This window comes from Passer montanus, unplaced genomic scaffold (genome assembly GCF_014805655.1).
Source record: "Passer montanus isolate IOZ18808 unplaced genomic scaffold, ASM1480565v1 scaffold8, whole genome shotgun sequence".
NCBI classification, from domain to species: Eukaryota; Metazoa; Chordata; class Aves; order Passeriformes; family Passeridae; genus Passer; species Passer montanus.
The window spans coordinates 7,441,399-7,456,941 of NW_024373256.1; the positions used below are offsets into that span (position 1 = coordinate 7,441,399).

Genomic DNA, 15,543 nt, shown 5'->3' on the forward strand with positions numbered 1-15,543 from the left:
ACCTGTTTGCATGGATGGTTCTTGGTGTCTGCCTGCATTTACTGTACACTTTACTCATCTGCTGGGGTTTTTAGTGCTGACCAGACAAGTGCAAGATGGGCAGCCTGGCTGAACAGGGAACTTTGGATAGAACTCACAGGGAGAAAAAAAAGTTCAATATATGAAGAAATCTAATATTCTTTTTCAAGGACAAAATAATTTTACTAGATTTTGCCTCTCTCCTCATTTACAATCCCAGTGATATGTCTGTTCTCTTTTTTGTTGAAGAATTTGTGAGGACTTTAACTTTATTGCAAAGAGAATGAGTGAGGTGCCTCAGAGCACTGAACAGTTAGTGGAATATGAAGGATTCTTAAAGAAATCCAGTGAAGTTACTGTTGTTAAATTGAAAAAGGATCTCGAAAAAGCAGTGCAGAGGCTGCAAATCCTCATGGACTATGCTGATCTCTCTGGTATGTCTGACTACAGAATATAAAATTTCCATATGAGAATGTTTATATATAAATAATTTGCTTTGCATGCCTAAATGTTGCATCTTCTAGGGTGCTAATGGAAAGTTCCAAAACCGATAGAAAGGAAATAAAAATAATTCAATAGAGGCCAAAACGTACCAGTGCAGCAAGGAATGGTGGAGGAATGGCACACAGCATAGACAGAGCTTTTTAACCTGTTTTAGGTATTATCAGGTCAATGTTATATAATCTGGCCAAATGATGTGTCCTACATTAGTTATAATGACCTAAGTGCACTGAGTGAACAGACAAATATAAAGATGGAGATGTGTGCTTATCTTGTAGTTGTGATGCTCTAGCATTTGTGAATAATTCAGCATTTACAGACTGAGGACTAGAAATGGTTTAAACATTTATTCATTTTATGTATGTATAATATACATTTAGTTTGGAGTGATCTCTTTGTGTGTAGTTGAATGGAATTGATATGGAATACCTGTTCTTACTAACTGTCTCTATCTAGCTAACATCTTGTTTAGATAATTTCACATTCTTAACTTGATTTCACAGTTTTGCTGTCAATCAGACTTGTTTTAGGGAAGATTTCTTTGCAGTAAAGATAACCCAGCCACCAGTTTCTTTGCTTATTCCTAAACATAGTTTAACTATTTTGCTTGTTAGTAGCCATTCTATTACATAATAACCATTCTATTAAATCATTGGTTAAAAGGTATTTTCTTAAAGGTGACTATTTTTTTATTTTAGATGAGGACATAAACCTGAACAGCACTGTCTTCCATTGGCCTGAGGAGATAAAGAAAATATTTGAAAGCAGTAAAAAAATGTTGACTGACAGGAGGATTCAGGTGGAGAAGGCATTGTTTGAGAGGTATGGTGTTAAGTAATTTTTTTCACTGGGTATTTTTAAAGGAAAGAAAAATCTCAATATGAGTAGAAGGGAGATAATTTCAAAGAAGGAAAACTTAGAAGGAAGCTGAGAAAGTAAGGAATAAATCTAGCTTGTAGTATTATGGAGAATCCTGAAAAATACTATTGATAAGGATGGATTCGAGTATCCCTACACTTAAATAAATCTGAAAGGAGGAATGGAGGATTGGTCCAGAATATTCATTATTTTATGTTGATTATATTGATTAGTACAGCAGTACACATAGTTTTGTTACATTGTTTTTACTCTTCCTTTATTTTCTCCAGGTAGTAGAGGTAGGAAATGTAAGTAAAGTAAATCAATTGTGAGGTTTGGAAATGAGCCTTGAGTTCTAATCCTGTGAACTGCATAGTATTGATATAAGTGATTAGTGAGCTTTCACTGGCATCTGTGTTTACACTAGTATTGAATCTGATTTCATGTGACAGTGCCTGTTGTAATTAACAAAATAATTGAAGCCTAAAAAGGAATGAAACACAACATTGTATTACCTTAGCTATCTTTATCTTAGGTGTTCTCAGTTTAAGGAAACTCTTGAAGGTTATAATAAAGAACTAGAAAGCTACAAAAAGCGGGGAGATATCGTGACTGCAGAAGAACTGAGGAAGAATACTGAGCATTTTGAAAAGTTAAATAAGAATATAGCTGATGCTCTAGCAGAATTTGAGGTTAGTGTTTATTAATCATATACAATGTGTTGAATGACCAAAAGTTTGGTGCCTGCCCAGATTTTTTTTTCAGGGTTATGGCCATATATTGTTAAGATGGCTTTAAAATTTCCAAATTCACCAAGATGTGGCAAATATCTTCATGTGCCTATATGCTGATTTGTCCCAACTGCTGAGTTGAAGAGCAAATTTTGGGAAAAAATACTTCAGGGAGTTTTTAAAATTGAAATAATGAATTTCAGTGTTTCCAAGCAGTCAGTAGTACCAAGATACTATCCAGAGAAAACAATTCTTCTGGCAGAGTTGGCAGAGGCAGAATGTAAGGGAGCTGGCATTTTTCCTGAATCATGATTTGTGCACTGGAGCTATGTTTTCAGTCCCTCTGCTTGCTCTCTAATTAAAACCAAATGTTTTTCAACTGTTTGTATAATTTCCATTTAACGCTGATAGGCATTAAATATGCATTTAACACATAACAGGAATTTCAAATGCTAAAAAACAAACTGAAGACCAAGATTTCTAGATTCTGTTCAGGTCTCTCTATCCAATTTACTGTATCATCCTAAGTTGAACAGTTTGTCTCAGCTGTGACTCTGCTGGGAAATTAGGAGGGCTGTCTTTGAGAGATCTCACAGGCATTGTGAGGCTTAATTAATCTTCTAAATCATTGAGAGAATGAGATTTCTCCATATATGGAGCCATAAAGGTCAAGATTTTAATTAAGTCCCACTCAAAAGAAAAAATTGAACCAATTAATTGAGTTTAGAATTTAAATAAACTGGTAGTCCTACACATCAACACTATCAATCTGATCTAAATGCATCTAGTATATTTAATTAGTGTGAGTTTACAGCACAGATATGCTGTTATAGGTAGATCAGAACAACTAATTAAGCCCAAGTTTCTTAATACATGATTGCAATGAGAGGTGTATCCACACAATGTTTAAATGACATGCCAATTAGCTGAGTCAATACATGAACTTAAATATTATCTTGGAATATGGATCTTTGTTTTTTCTGCCTGCAGCTCATATTGAATGATTACAAGTTTTATGAAAGGCTTGTTAGCATTATAAAAGCTCAGACTCAGGACTCAATCTGAATTCAGTGTCCACATTTCAGACAGTATTTCTCTGTGCTTCACCTCCCTATCTGTAAAAGGAAGAAGACAATACTTTTTTAAAAACTAAATCTTTGCACATTGAATTTTACTGTAAATTCCTTTGGATGAAGACAATGTCTTACCATGAATAAACACAGAAATTAACAGCTGTTTTGGTGGGAGCTCCCAGATAATTCTGTAAAAGAAGAAAACTTACTCACAAGTTTAAAAAAATCCTACAAGCCTCTCTAACTGAGGGACTTACATTTACATTTCACTGTGGATTGGAAATTTTTGAGCCTTGTTTTCACTGTATTCCATGATACATTATCTTATTCTAAAATGGATTTGGATTTTTAATTTTGTTTGAGTAGTAAAAGATACCCACAAATGCTGGGCTAACCATTGCACTTGATCTTAGAATGGTTTAGGTTGGAAAAGATCTCTATGATTCTGTGAAAGAACCAGGGGAATTTTCAAGAACACCGTTCCTTTATGCACCTAAAATCCACAGGCCTCTATCAGCAGCTCTGTCTGGCTTTAAGACATGTCAAATAATTGTGTACAGTATTGTCTGTTCAGAAGTTTAAACAACAATAGGAATTTTTGATGGGAATAACACACTTTTCTTTTTCCCCCTAAAGAGTATTAATTATGAAGAAGATTTGCTTGGGCAGGAGAAGAGTCAATTTCCTCTCTTGCAATCTATAATTACAACCAAAGAACCTTTTGAGCAGCTTTGGGTAACGGCATATGCTTTCCATACCAAATCTGAGGAATGGATGAATGGTGAGGCTTTGATGTTCATTTGAAGAAACATGTTTTTTGCAGTTGTTAAGTAGAAGCTGAGAGGGTTGATTAGTCATGAGAAAATAATTTTAAGGAATAAATGCTGTTAAGCAGTGTGAAATAAAGTTACTGACTTGGATTTTGCATGAAGATAATTTTTTGTAACACAGTTGATTTCCAGTTAGAGGACAATGATGAAAAATAGCTGTAATTAAACCACCCTGGGAAATCTCCTGGTGCTGAAGTGCCTGCTGTGCTTTTTTTATGCTGCTGTATTCAGGACCTCTTCTGCAATTGAATGCTGATGAAGTTAGTGAAGAGGTTGGAAATATGTGGAGGACCATGTACAAGCTCTGTAAGAGCTTCCCAGATGTGCCTGTGCCCAGGCGCATGGCAGAATCCATGAAATTCAAGCTTGATAAATTTAAACAGCATCTTCCTGTCCTGTCCGTTGCCTGCAATCGTGGAATGAAGGAGAGACACTGGGAGCAGGTACTTTAAACTCTGCTTTAGCTGTGGAAATATTCTTCCACAGAAACTGTCAGACTATCACTATCTTTTATCCTGACATGATTGATCCACTTTTGAAATTTGTAACGTCACAGGCAGAAGCTTCTTTAAATTAATAATTTATGGTAGAAAAGCAAATTAGGGTGTTGGACTAATACTTTGTTGGAATTTGTTTGCTGTTTAAAAGTATTTTGCAAAAAGGCATCTTGATAATAGATTTATTTCTTACTTTATTTTCAGATTAGTAAAATTGTAGGATGTGAGATCAAACCGGATAAAAACACTAACCTTAAATACATATTGGACTGTGGACTCTCAAAATTTATTGAAGAGTAAGAAGTTTAATCTAGTCTCATTTTTTAGACATTGTCTTTCGTAGCTCAGATACCAAATATTAGTTCTTTTGGGGTTTTGTGTGCTGTTAGAACATGCTGTAAAATCAGCTATATTTATCAAGGTGTGAACTGTCAGTTGTTCTTGTAGCACAGAGGCATAAAAGTCCAGCTGTATTCCTAAATCACTTAATTTTATCATTGAGAATTTTTTGTCTGTATTTGTCTTCCAATTAATGTCAATATCTCTAACTTGGTAAAGCTGAAAATGGAAAAATATTCCTTGAAGAAAGAGTCTATGATATTATTAAGAAATTATTATGAAAGGTAGTCTGATATGCAGCTCTACCTACAACTGCTTTTTTTTTTTTTTTTGTACTTCAGCTATATTATAAAAACATTTAAAATCTATGTTTCATTTCAATTTAGAATAGAACCTGTTGGAGCAGCTGCAAGTAAGGAGTATTCCTTGGAGAAATCAATAGAGAAAATGAAATCAGAGTGGGTCGACGTGCGCTTTGGTTTGGCCAAGTACAGGGATACTGTAAGTAAACACTAAATCAATATATATATCTGAAAATAATTACTTTCATTCTGAATACCAATTGAGAAATATTAGAGGGATGTTGCTGCTGATTCATTGTGGCCCAATGGAAAGATGTATCTTAGTCCACAGCTGAGCAAATGTCTCCTTTATTATAAGTCCTTTTATGTGGACTTAAGTATCTGGAGAGCTTCTGATCTCCCATGCTCATCCTAATAAATCTGTGAACCTGAGGACTTCCTCAATATTGTATGGAAATCTGGACAGTAGCAGAATTTTAACTTGCCCAGAAGAAGGAACAGTCACGGTGCAAAAGACTGAGTCAGAAGGAATCAGCTTCCTATAACAAAACAATCTCTGTCTGGACCTTTGAAGTAGAGGTGTGCAGAAGAGATCCCATTTGATATCTTCTCATGATGGAGTAGGGGGAAGCAGGATGAGTGGTGAAATAAAGTGACTCCATTTGACTTACCAAAATGTGATGTGTTCACAGGACACCAACATCCTGTCGGCAGTGGATGACATCCAGCTTTTGTTGGATGATCACATTGTTAAGACTCAGACAGTGTGTGGCTCTCCCTTCATCAAACCAATAGAAGCTGAATGTCTGGTAAGGAAAAGCCAGTTTGACTGAGCTTGCATGTCTCATAATAAGCTTTCCTCAAGTGCTTCAGGGTATTTTGACATGATAAAAGATGTTAGAGAGTTGTTAACTAAGAACATATATAAAAATATTCATATTTTTTCTTGTTGTAATTTTGCTTAACTACTAAATGTTTTCATTGCAGGCTTGGAAAGATAAGCTGTGTTTAATGCAAGATATTTTAGATAGCTGGTTAAAATGTCAGGCAACATGGTTGTATTTGGAACCAATTTTTAGTTCAGAAGACATTATAGCTCAAATGCCTGAAGAGGGCAGAAAGTTTAAGATTGTGGATTCATACTGGAAAAACATTATGACAGAAGTGGTAAGTGCTAACATTTCATGAATTGTGCATTTTTATGCACACCTGGTAACACGATTATTAATATCACATGCATACACTCTTCTGCAGTTGGGTATTTGTATCGATGAAGTGGAAAATCCTTTACTGAAGTCCAACAAATTCTAGTTTTGCAGTAAAATTGTAGATTACATCATTATTGCATTGAGATTTCTGTAAAGGCTGGGTGTTGAAGGTGAATTATAGCTCAAGGAAAATGAATTCTAAATTTTTTAGCTTTCTTATGGCTAAATGGTCAGAATTGGGCAGAAAGATGAATGATTTGTGCTTTCAGGATCTGGTTACGACTTCACTGACAAGGTACAAAGGTTTTTTTGGATACAGTGAGAGTTTGCATTAGACTTACAGGGTGTACACACTTTTGGAGCAACTAAATGGATTTTTTTTAATGGGATTATTGTCTAATATGTGACAGCATGGTTATTCAAAAATTTAGTGAATATGGACTGTCACAGTAATGTGTCAGGTTAAGATAATGGGGATAGCAAGTGCAATTTGGTAACATGTTCAATTCCTGTAAATAAGAAGTTGAGTAAGAGGCCAGACAGTGGTGGTTTGAGCTGAGATGTGTGTCAGAAATGCTGGGAGTGTGTGGTTGTATGGTAAAGGTGTTGAAATTATCAGTGTAACTAAGTAGGAGTTGAGACCTGTCCAACAGCTCAGACTCTCAGAATGATGAGGCTGTACTGAAATAGAGCCCTCTGAAGAGGAGTGTTATCAGAAAGAGACAACAGGAATAATTGTTGTGTGCTGTGTCTCTGACAGAACTTATTTGTGAATGGAAAACAATGTAGCAAGCTCAAGACACAGGAGCAAGTGCCAAAGATCTTATTTGTTGATATTTCCTTCATTAATGTCTATGAATATCAAGTTGGTAAAATTGACAGTCAGAAAAGCAAAACTATCCAATAATGCAAACGTATTTAATACCATGAAAGCACACTATAGAGAAGAATAACAGCATTTTAGACTCCTGCAGGATATGTGATTGATGCTAACAATTTCCATGTAAAACTTATTGCAATTTTTAGCAGTTTCTGCTATGTGTTTGTTTTTACAAAGGTGAAAGACACAAAGGTACTTGTAGCAACTGAACAACCCAAGATGTTAGACAGACTTCAGGAAGCAAATGCTCTCTTAGAGGACATTCAAAAGGGGCTGAATACTTACTTGGAGTCGAAAAGATTATTTTTCCCAAGGTAAATTAATTAAGCAGGCCTAAGTTAGAAACAAGAAGCTCTACGCTCTTTCAAACCATTTCTACTGAACTTAAAAGTCTCATTTTATAAACATATGTGAAACACAGTCACATGCAGCAAAAAATGAAAAGCTGTTCTCATCTCCAGACTTAACTCATTTTCCTCAGTTGTGAAATGCCAGAACAGGTGGGGATGGGGAGGCACAATCTGTCTATCACAATGCAAACTTGGATTAGAAAGGCATTATTACTTACAGGGCATTTTTGAAGGAGCCTTCCCATGGCTGATATGCAATTATGTCCCTGCCTCACCCTCTTTAGAGGTGTGTGATGTGTGGGAGCTGTTCATGATCATGAGGAGCAGGATTCAGGGTTTTTATAGGGCACTTAATGTCTGGCTGGAGCCATCTGGTCTCCCCTCCCTGAGTTTGAGAACCCTTATTCTTCCTTTGCACTGAAATTCTGAAAAAACAGATATGATAAGTTTAATAATGTTAAAAATTGCTTAAGGAAAGGGATTTGAGATAATAATTTACTCTCTGATACACTAGTATCTTAAGCAACAATAAAAACAATTGTATGAGTAGATTATTAATGGAAATGTTCATGATTGGAAAGTAATTGTATTTTTCTGGCAGATTCTTTTTTCTGTCCAACGATGAGCTGCTTGAAATACTGTCTGAAACAAAGGATCCACTTCGAGTACAACCACATTTAAAGAAGTGTTTTGAAGGAATTGCTAAACTGGAGTTCACAGAAGACCTGGAGATCATAGGCATGATCAGTTCAGAGAAAGAAATAGTTCCTTTCATCGATAAAATCTATCCAGTGAGAGCAAATGTAAGTGGTTTTTTTAATTTTACTATATGAAATTAGGTTAATACATAATACATTGCATAAAGTGCATGCTTTTGAGGGAATTAGGTTTAAACCATTTAGGATCACATCATGAAAGGAGTTTAGGAAGTGAGAGTGCAGACTGGTATTCTAGAATAAAAAGGATTTCCTACAAGAAGGAGTAAGACATACCAGTTTTGCAGTAAATTCCTGTGAAAGGTGGGGCATGTTGTGAGTTACAGATATTAACCCTGCAGGAACAAAGCATGCCCTGGATTAAAATGAGCAGGCTTACCTGATGATGAAATCTGTGTTTTTGTTTAAGCTTATATGAAACATATCCAGCTGTTTCTTTAGTTGGGTTGTCTTTATATACCTGCCTTCAGACAGTGTAAACTACAGTATTACTTGTCATATTTTGGGACATTTCAACCTTTATTCCTTTTATATACAACACCCAGATCTGAGAAAGCATTTTTAAGCCTAACACATTTCAAATAATTTGTCATTGAAGAAAGATACAATCAGGAAATGTGCATTGACTCTTAACTGGTTTTCTTTCTTGAAGGGCATGGTAGAAAAATGGCTTCTGCAAGTAGAAGAAATGATGTTGGCCAGTGTAAGACAAGTTCTTCAAGATGGCATAAAAGAATATAGCCAGGTAATTATTCCTGGACTATGGTATAAGTTAGATTTCACAAACAAATATACACAAATAGGTTGCTCAAATTCTTAAACAAGGAAACATGTTTGAAGCTAAGTGGAATCCAGCTCTTCTTGTGCAATGGTACCAATCAGAAGTTTTAGTTCTGAAGTTTCAGGAAGAAGAAAGTTTTAGATGCTGATTCTCATTTATTTGCAGCACGAGACATAAGACTTTTGAGGAAAGTAATTGTTCTCAATGCCATAATCTAATGTGTTTATACGACTTCTTGTGTCTGAAATTGATCTTTTGGTTTAAGGTTCCTCGGAAGGAGTGGGTACTTCAGTGGCCTGGACAGGCAGTAATTTGTATTTCATCTATTTACTGGACAGAAGAAGTGTCTGAGGCTATAAGGAAAAAAGCTTTACAAGTAAGATTTTCTTCTAACTTTCTATTTCTAGATGCTGAACACTGATTAATTAATTAAAAGCTCTTTATAGCAAAGAAGATCCTCAATCAACAACATTTTGCAATTTACTGATGCAGTGCTTTACTTTGTTTTTCCTTTTACATTGGGTCTTAGCACAGGTTTGTTCCCATTTACTCTGGGAGTATCAGGAGGAATCCTACTGAAGGAAATTGTATTACTTCATTTACAAGTGATACTGGTGTAAATTAAAGTACCAAACAAAAAGTGACAGACCATTGTTAAACACTATGTATTTTTATTTCTAATTCCTTTCTCTACATGGGAAGCCTCAGAGAAACATGCATGCAGAAATCTCTCTTTGCAGATGGGTGCAGTTATTTCAGAGAATCACAGAATCAGTGAGGTTGGAAAAGACCTCTGAGCCCATCAAGTCCAACCCATGACCTAACAGCAGCTTCTCAACCAGACCCTGGCACTGAGTGCCATGTCCAGTCTCCTTAAACACCTCCAGGGACAGTGACTTCACCACCTCCCTGGGCAGCCCCTTCCAATGTGTAATCACTCTTTCTGTGCAAAAATTGTTCCTAATATTCAATCTAAACTTCCCCTGGTACAGTTTAAGACTATGTGCCCTCGTCCTGTCACTTGTTACCTGGGGGCCCATCCCTCACCTGGCTCCAACCTCCTTTCAGGGAGTTGTAGAGAGGGATAAGGTCACCAATGACTTCTTTGGTTATTGCTTGACTCTTCTGGTGAGGAAGGTGCAGCAGCCAAATTTATTTCATGCAAGAAACTTTTCTTCTGTGTTCATAGTGCCTCTGTCACTACAGGAGTTTTAACTATCACTTCACTGAGGCTGTACTCAAACAATGCTCAAGTGGTGGGAATAATTTCTGTTTAATTCAATGATCCTATTTAAGCTGGGTGGATGAGGATTTATTTGGAGATTAATTCTGTCAACAGAATGTTTGGGCTGCTTTTTAAATGTTGAAATAGAAAAGTATTAATAAACTTTACATCAAATACTACATTTTAATAATGGCTTTTTGTTTCTGTATCCTTACTGAATTTCTTAGCTTTAGCTTGCTTGCATTGTTTAACACCAGTTGAAGATCTTTTTCAATATAGCCCGACAGAACTAAAATGTTTATTACTTTCAGAGCAAGTACCCTGAATAATCCATAGATGAAGAAAAATGAGAAGGAATCACAGAATATAAGGGACCTCTGGACATCATGTAGTCCAACACCTGTTTAAAGCAGAGCCAACTAAACCATGTTGCTAATGAACTTGGTTCCATATGCCCATTTCTTTCTTGTGTGGGAGAAGCTAAACAAAGAATATCTGCTCCAATTCCACTGTAGAGTTTTGTCACTTCCATTAGGAAGAAATACAGGCCTTCTGCTTATAAGCCTTCTCTCAGGCCACAAATATTTTTGAAGTGTTCATATTAAAATAAAATGCCAGTATACGAAAGAGAATCTAAAATGTTTGTGTGGTGCTCAGACTACCATTAATATGTTTTGTTAGAGGGGCTGTCTTCAGTAATTGCACCCACAGGAGCTTAGGAACTGCTGGCTACAATATCCCATTAATGCCTGTGCTTGTTTCTGTGGCAGGATTTCTTGGAGAAGAGCAATATGCAGATCAAGGACATAGTTGAGCTGGTGAGAGGAAAGCTGTCCAGTGGAGCCCGGCTGACCCTTGGAGCTCTCATTGTCATCGACGTGCACGGTGATGTGCAGCTGCTGCTGCCCTGGCACATCTGGGGCACTGCTGCTGTCAGTAGCTGGGTGAACTGTTGGAGAGAGGCACCTAAAATGCTTTCTCTAACTTGAATCAGCCTTTACAGAGTTATTGCTCAACTCTTTGGGCAAATGAGAATTGTTCAGTACTGAACAAGGGTCTCCCATCTACTTGGAACAGACACTGGAATCTAGTCACAATTAAACTGATTCCCTCTGCAAAACAATTGCAAATTCCTCTCTAACATGAAAACCAGCCTTTAAATGTTGAATTGCTCTTACATAGCTCTAAGTAAATGTTACTTTACTTGAATGTTGTTTTAAGTAAACTACCACAGCAGAAGTGTCTAGATTTTTGAAATAATCTGTGTCTTACTCTGCAGCTCGTGATGTGGTCTCAAAATTGGTTGAAGACAAAGTCACAGACCTGAATGACTTCCAGTGGATTTCTCAGCTGAGATACTACTGGGCAGAGAATGATGTGATAGTGAGAATGATCACAACAGAAATGAAATATGGTTATGAGTACCTGGGCAATTCACAACGTCTGGTTATAACCCCTCTGACAGATCGATGTTATAGGTAAGGACATACTGTCTGTAAATAATGCCTTTCTTTTTGATTGATCTGTGTTTACTTTCATTTATTCTAGTTAATAATAGGAGGAACCTCAGAAGCTAACATTTTCTTGTAGATTTTACCCAAATATGGTAAAAATATTTTCAGTGTATAGCCTTCTACAGCAGTAGAGTAATAGACTCTACTGTATCCAAGAAGGTGCTTCTGAAAAGAGCTGGCAGCACATGGTATTGGAACTGCAAAGAATTGTACAGTAGCACTGGTCAATTAATTTATCTGAAGTAAGGCACACAGTTTGGGTATGCCTGCCTGCAAGATAAATGAGGTAATTAAAAAGCCCTTCACAGATACTCGAATGCAGTTAGCTTCCTGCTCCTCCACTGGTGTGCAAGAAGTTGTAATGGAAATACTTCAGTCCTCAAGGTTAAAATATTCAAAGACATTTCATATTTCACTTCTGGTGAGCCCTCAGGACATGAGACAAAGCCTTTGAATGATGGTTTTGTAAAATAGATTGCTCCAGTATTAACAGGGATCTCATTTTAGTAGGATGTTCACTTGAAAAGCAATGTGATTCCCAGGTTTTTGTAACAACCTTTATGCTTTCTCATGCATTTCTAAAGATTGGCTGAATTTATAAAGCCAGCTTCAAGCTCTTGCCAGTTCAAGTGCCATTTGAGGGAAATATGTGCTTTTGCAGACTGTACCATTTTGCTCATGGCACTGTTCATTTGCTTGTGTAATTGAGGGTATACAAGGAGGATGTATGTAATAAAAGCCTTGACATTCCTTTTAGGCCACGTGGCTGAATGTGACCTTCCACAATTAGGAATCACCTATGAGACAATACTGGGTTTTTAGGGCAAGCTGTGAAGTCAGTAGAGAAACAAGTGAATTGTTTTCAGGAGAGCCTGTATAGGAATGTATATATTAATCCATTCAGAAATGACCTGATATTAAAGATTGCTATTTCTAATGCCTGTGTTCTTGGTAATGTAGGACATTAATGGGTGCCTTGAAATTAAGCCTTGGTGGTGCTCCAGAAGGGCCTGCTGGAACTGGCAAAACAGAAACAACAAAAGACCTAGCAAAAGCAATAGCTAAGCAGGTACCAAAACTCCCTTTTTTTACTTTCCACTGTTTATGTTTGGATATGTAGATATTAAAATTCCATTCTTAAGCAAGTGCTGCTTATTTTGTAGCTATTGATTTACAGTTGGACTCAAACATTTTAAAGGTTCTTCCCAACCTAATGATTCTGTTCTTTATTCACGGCAATAGTTGGTAACAAACTCACATTTAGGACTATGTCTATATGACATCCTGTTTTTCTAATGCAAAATTAGCAACAATAATCCCTTCCCATTTTACATGCTAAGATTTTTATGGAGGACTTTGTGGTAATACTGAGAAATGTTCTGTGTGTTTTTGTTGTAGTGTGTTGTCTTTAACTGCTCCGATGGCCTCGATTACAAGGCAATGGGCAAGTTCTTTAAGGGGCTGGCACAAGCTGGGGCATGGTCCTGCTTTGATGAGTTCAATAGAATTGAGGTAATGTTTTAACTCAGGCAAATAAAATTAGAAAGCTTCAATTTAAGACACAAGAAGTTTTAGATTTAGACATGACAGCATAATTGCTGTCAATTTTCTGCTTTTACTTGTGGTTATTTGTTTTGATAATTAGTGACACAGAAATAGGCACTGCTGCCTGCTCTAGAAGCACATGCCTACCTGTGCTGTGTTACAGTAGTGTTGTGTTCTGGGTCAATTTAGCTCAAAAGAAATGTTCCTTTACAATTTTTTTCTTTTGTATGTGCCACTCATTTTTTGGGAAAGAAATGTTCTTGTCTTCTCCTTGAGAAGTCAAGCTACACGTGTGGAGTTGCATTTGTCTGTGTTCAGCACAAGACAGACAAATCCCAGTGGAGGGATTCCTGTAATGACTAGAGCTGAGTGTCACTATCTGAGTGACTTGATTATCAAGCTGTGTATACTGACACATCTAATTCTCCCTTTGATCTTACTCTGGTCATTTTGGTTATGTTTAATTTGGTCACTAATGACTTTGGATAAGTTTTATCATTACTCTGATGAAATTCCATTTAAGTACATACTAGTAAATGTGAAAATTTCAGTGAATTCTATTTTGTATGTATTAGTATCTTTAACTCCTTAATTTTTCCGTGTTTCAGCTGCAGCTTGTTTTCTAGTGAATTCAATCATTAGCATTTATTCTCCAATATTCTGTTACCTTGATACTTTCAAATAATCAGTAGCTGCAGCTATTATTTACTCTCAATTTTGGGCATTGAGTGAATCAGTTTTTCTGGTATGAGTTGAAGGGAAAGTGCTTATAGAGGCCTCCAGAGGGAGTTCCTGTCCAACTAACTTAGATGCCTACATTCAGGCACACAGTATTTCCCTGAGGAGGCTTTTAGAAGCCTCTGTTGATCAGTCTCTGTTAGCCGAGTAGAGAATAGTGGCACTAACTTTCAGAGCATCCCTTCAATGGACAGCTAATACATAGACTCAGGGAGATTTTTGCCTGGAGGAATGCAAATACAGCCATCAAAATATGTAAACAAAGCCATTTTTTATTGGTTCTCCAAGTGTCTTATGTTTTCCAATCTGTTCTTCTGTATTAGGTTGAAGTATTATCTGTAGTTGCCCAGCAAATACTTAGCATCCAGCAAGCTATAATTCGCCAACTCAAAAAATTCATCTTTGAAGGGACAGAGATCTCTCTTAATCCCACATGTGCTGTGTTTATTACCATGAATCCTGGCTATGCTGGACGGGCAGAGTTGCCTGATAATCTGAAGGTAAGTCTGAAATCCTGCTTTCTTGTAGAAATTGAACTGAATTTGTGACTTCTTGTCTATAATAATAAAAAAGTCATCAATTGAATAATAAGCTGATGTCTAATGGTTGCTTAGCTTAAGGAAGAAAAATGTCATCACTCTGAACATCCTCTCCCTTGCTACTTCTGCTGAGCATGACCCCATGTGCTCTGGAATATCCCTTGGGGTCCTGGCCGTGTCCCCTCTCAGCTCCTTGTGCACCCATTCTCCTGGCTGGTGTGTGGGGTGAGGAGCAGACAAGGCATTGACTCTGTGTGAGCTCTGCTCAGCAACAACTAAAACATCCCTGAATTATCAAACTGTTTCCAGCACAAATCCAAAACACAGCCTCAGGCCAGCAACTGTGAAACAATTTAACTCTATGCCAGACAAAACTAGAACAACTGATAACCTATCCAAGTGCTGTGCTTTTCACCAAGCTTTAGTAAACAGTTAGGTTTGTGCAAAATGCACAGAAGAAGGGTGTCAGTCTGATCATATTGATACCAATTAACAGCTTTAACTGTGCTCTCCTTCATTGGAAATTCTCTGGGTTTACAATGATCCAATGATCCAAATCCCAATTTAAATTTGTTATAACTTTGCAAGTTGCTGAGATACTACGGAGAGACTGGTATGGTCCTGGTTCTTTTTCTGACATTGCCACAATTCTTTGCACGATCTTTTACAAAGCATTAACCACACCATGTGCTGGTTTGTCTGTTATGAAAGTGAGATCAATGTCACCTCCCTTTTCCTCTATTCACAATTCTTTAGAATTGACTCTGAGCATTTGTTACTGCAGTGCTTAGCACAGACCTCTTGAACCTCTTGATAAGATCAGAAGAGAATAGAATTCTAAAGCAGTCTCATAGATTTCAGATGATTCATGAATTCTTTGCATTCATGAATTTATGGA

At 36.8% G+C, this 15,543-nt stretch overlaps 1 protein-coding gene across 1 annotated transcript in view; it reads left to right on the forward strand.

Moving 5' to 3' along the window:
- DNAH3 (dynein axonemal heavy chain 3) overlaps positions 1-15,543 on the forward strand; it is a 60,046-nt gene that overhangs the window by 14,839 nt on the left and 29,664 nt on the right. Inside the window, exons 14-31 of the mRNA XM_039731865.1 lie at positions 268-452; positions 1,218-1,341; positions 1,913-2,069; positions 3,818-3,962; positions 4,243-4,454; positions 4,713-4,804; positions 5,234-5,348; positions 5,842-5,958; positions 6,137-6,316; positions 7,415-7,551; positions 8,189-8,390; positions 8,956-9,048; positions 9,350-9,460; positions 11,080-11,194; positions 11,589-11,787; positions 12,784-12,892; positions 13,222-13,335; positions 14,430-14,606. Coding sequence (XP_039587799.1) covers positions 268-452; positions 1,218-1,341; positions 1,913-2,069; positions 3,818-3,962; positions 4,243-4,454; positions 4,713-4,804; positions 5,234-5,348; positions 5,842-5,958; positions 6,137-6,316; positions 7,415-7,551; positions 8,189-8,390; positions 8,956-9,048; positions 9,350-9,460; positions 11,080-11,194; positions 11,589-11,787; positions 12,784-12,892; positions 13,222-13,335; positions 14,430-14,606 — 2,584 coding nt within the window. The remainder of the gene's footprint in view (positions 1-267; positions 453-1,217; positions 1,342-1,912; positions 2,070-3,817; positions 3,963-4,242; positions 4,455-4,712; positions 4,805-5,233; positions 5,349-5,841; positions 5,959-6,136; positions 6,317-7,414; positions 7,552-8,188; positions 8,391-8,955; positions 9,049-9,349; positions 9,461-11,079; positions 11,195-11,588; positions 11,788-12,783; positions 12,893-13,221; positions 13,336-14,429; positions 14,607-15,543) is intronic.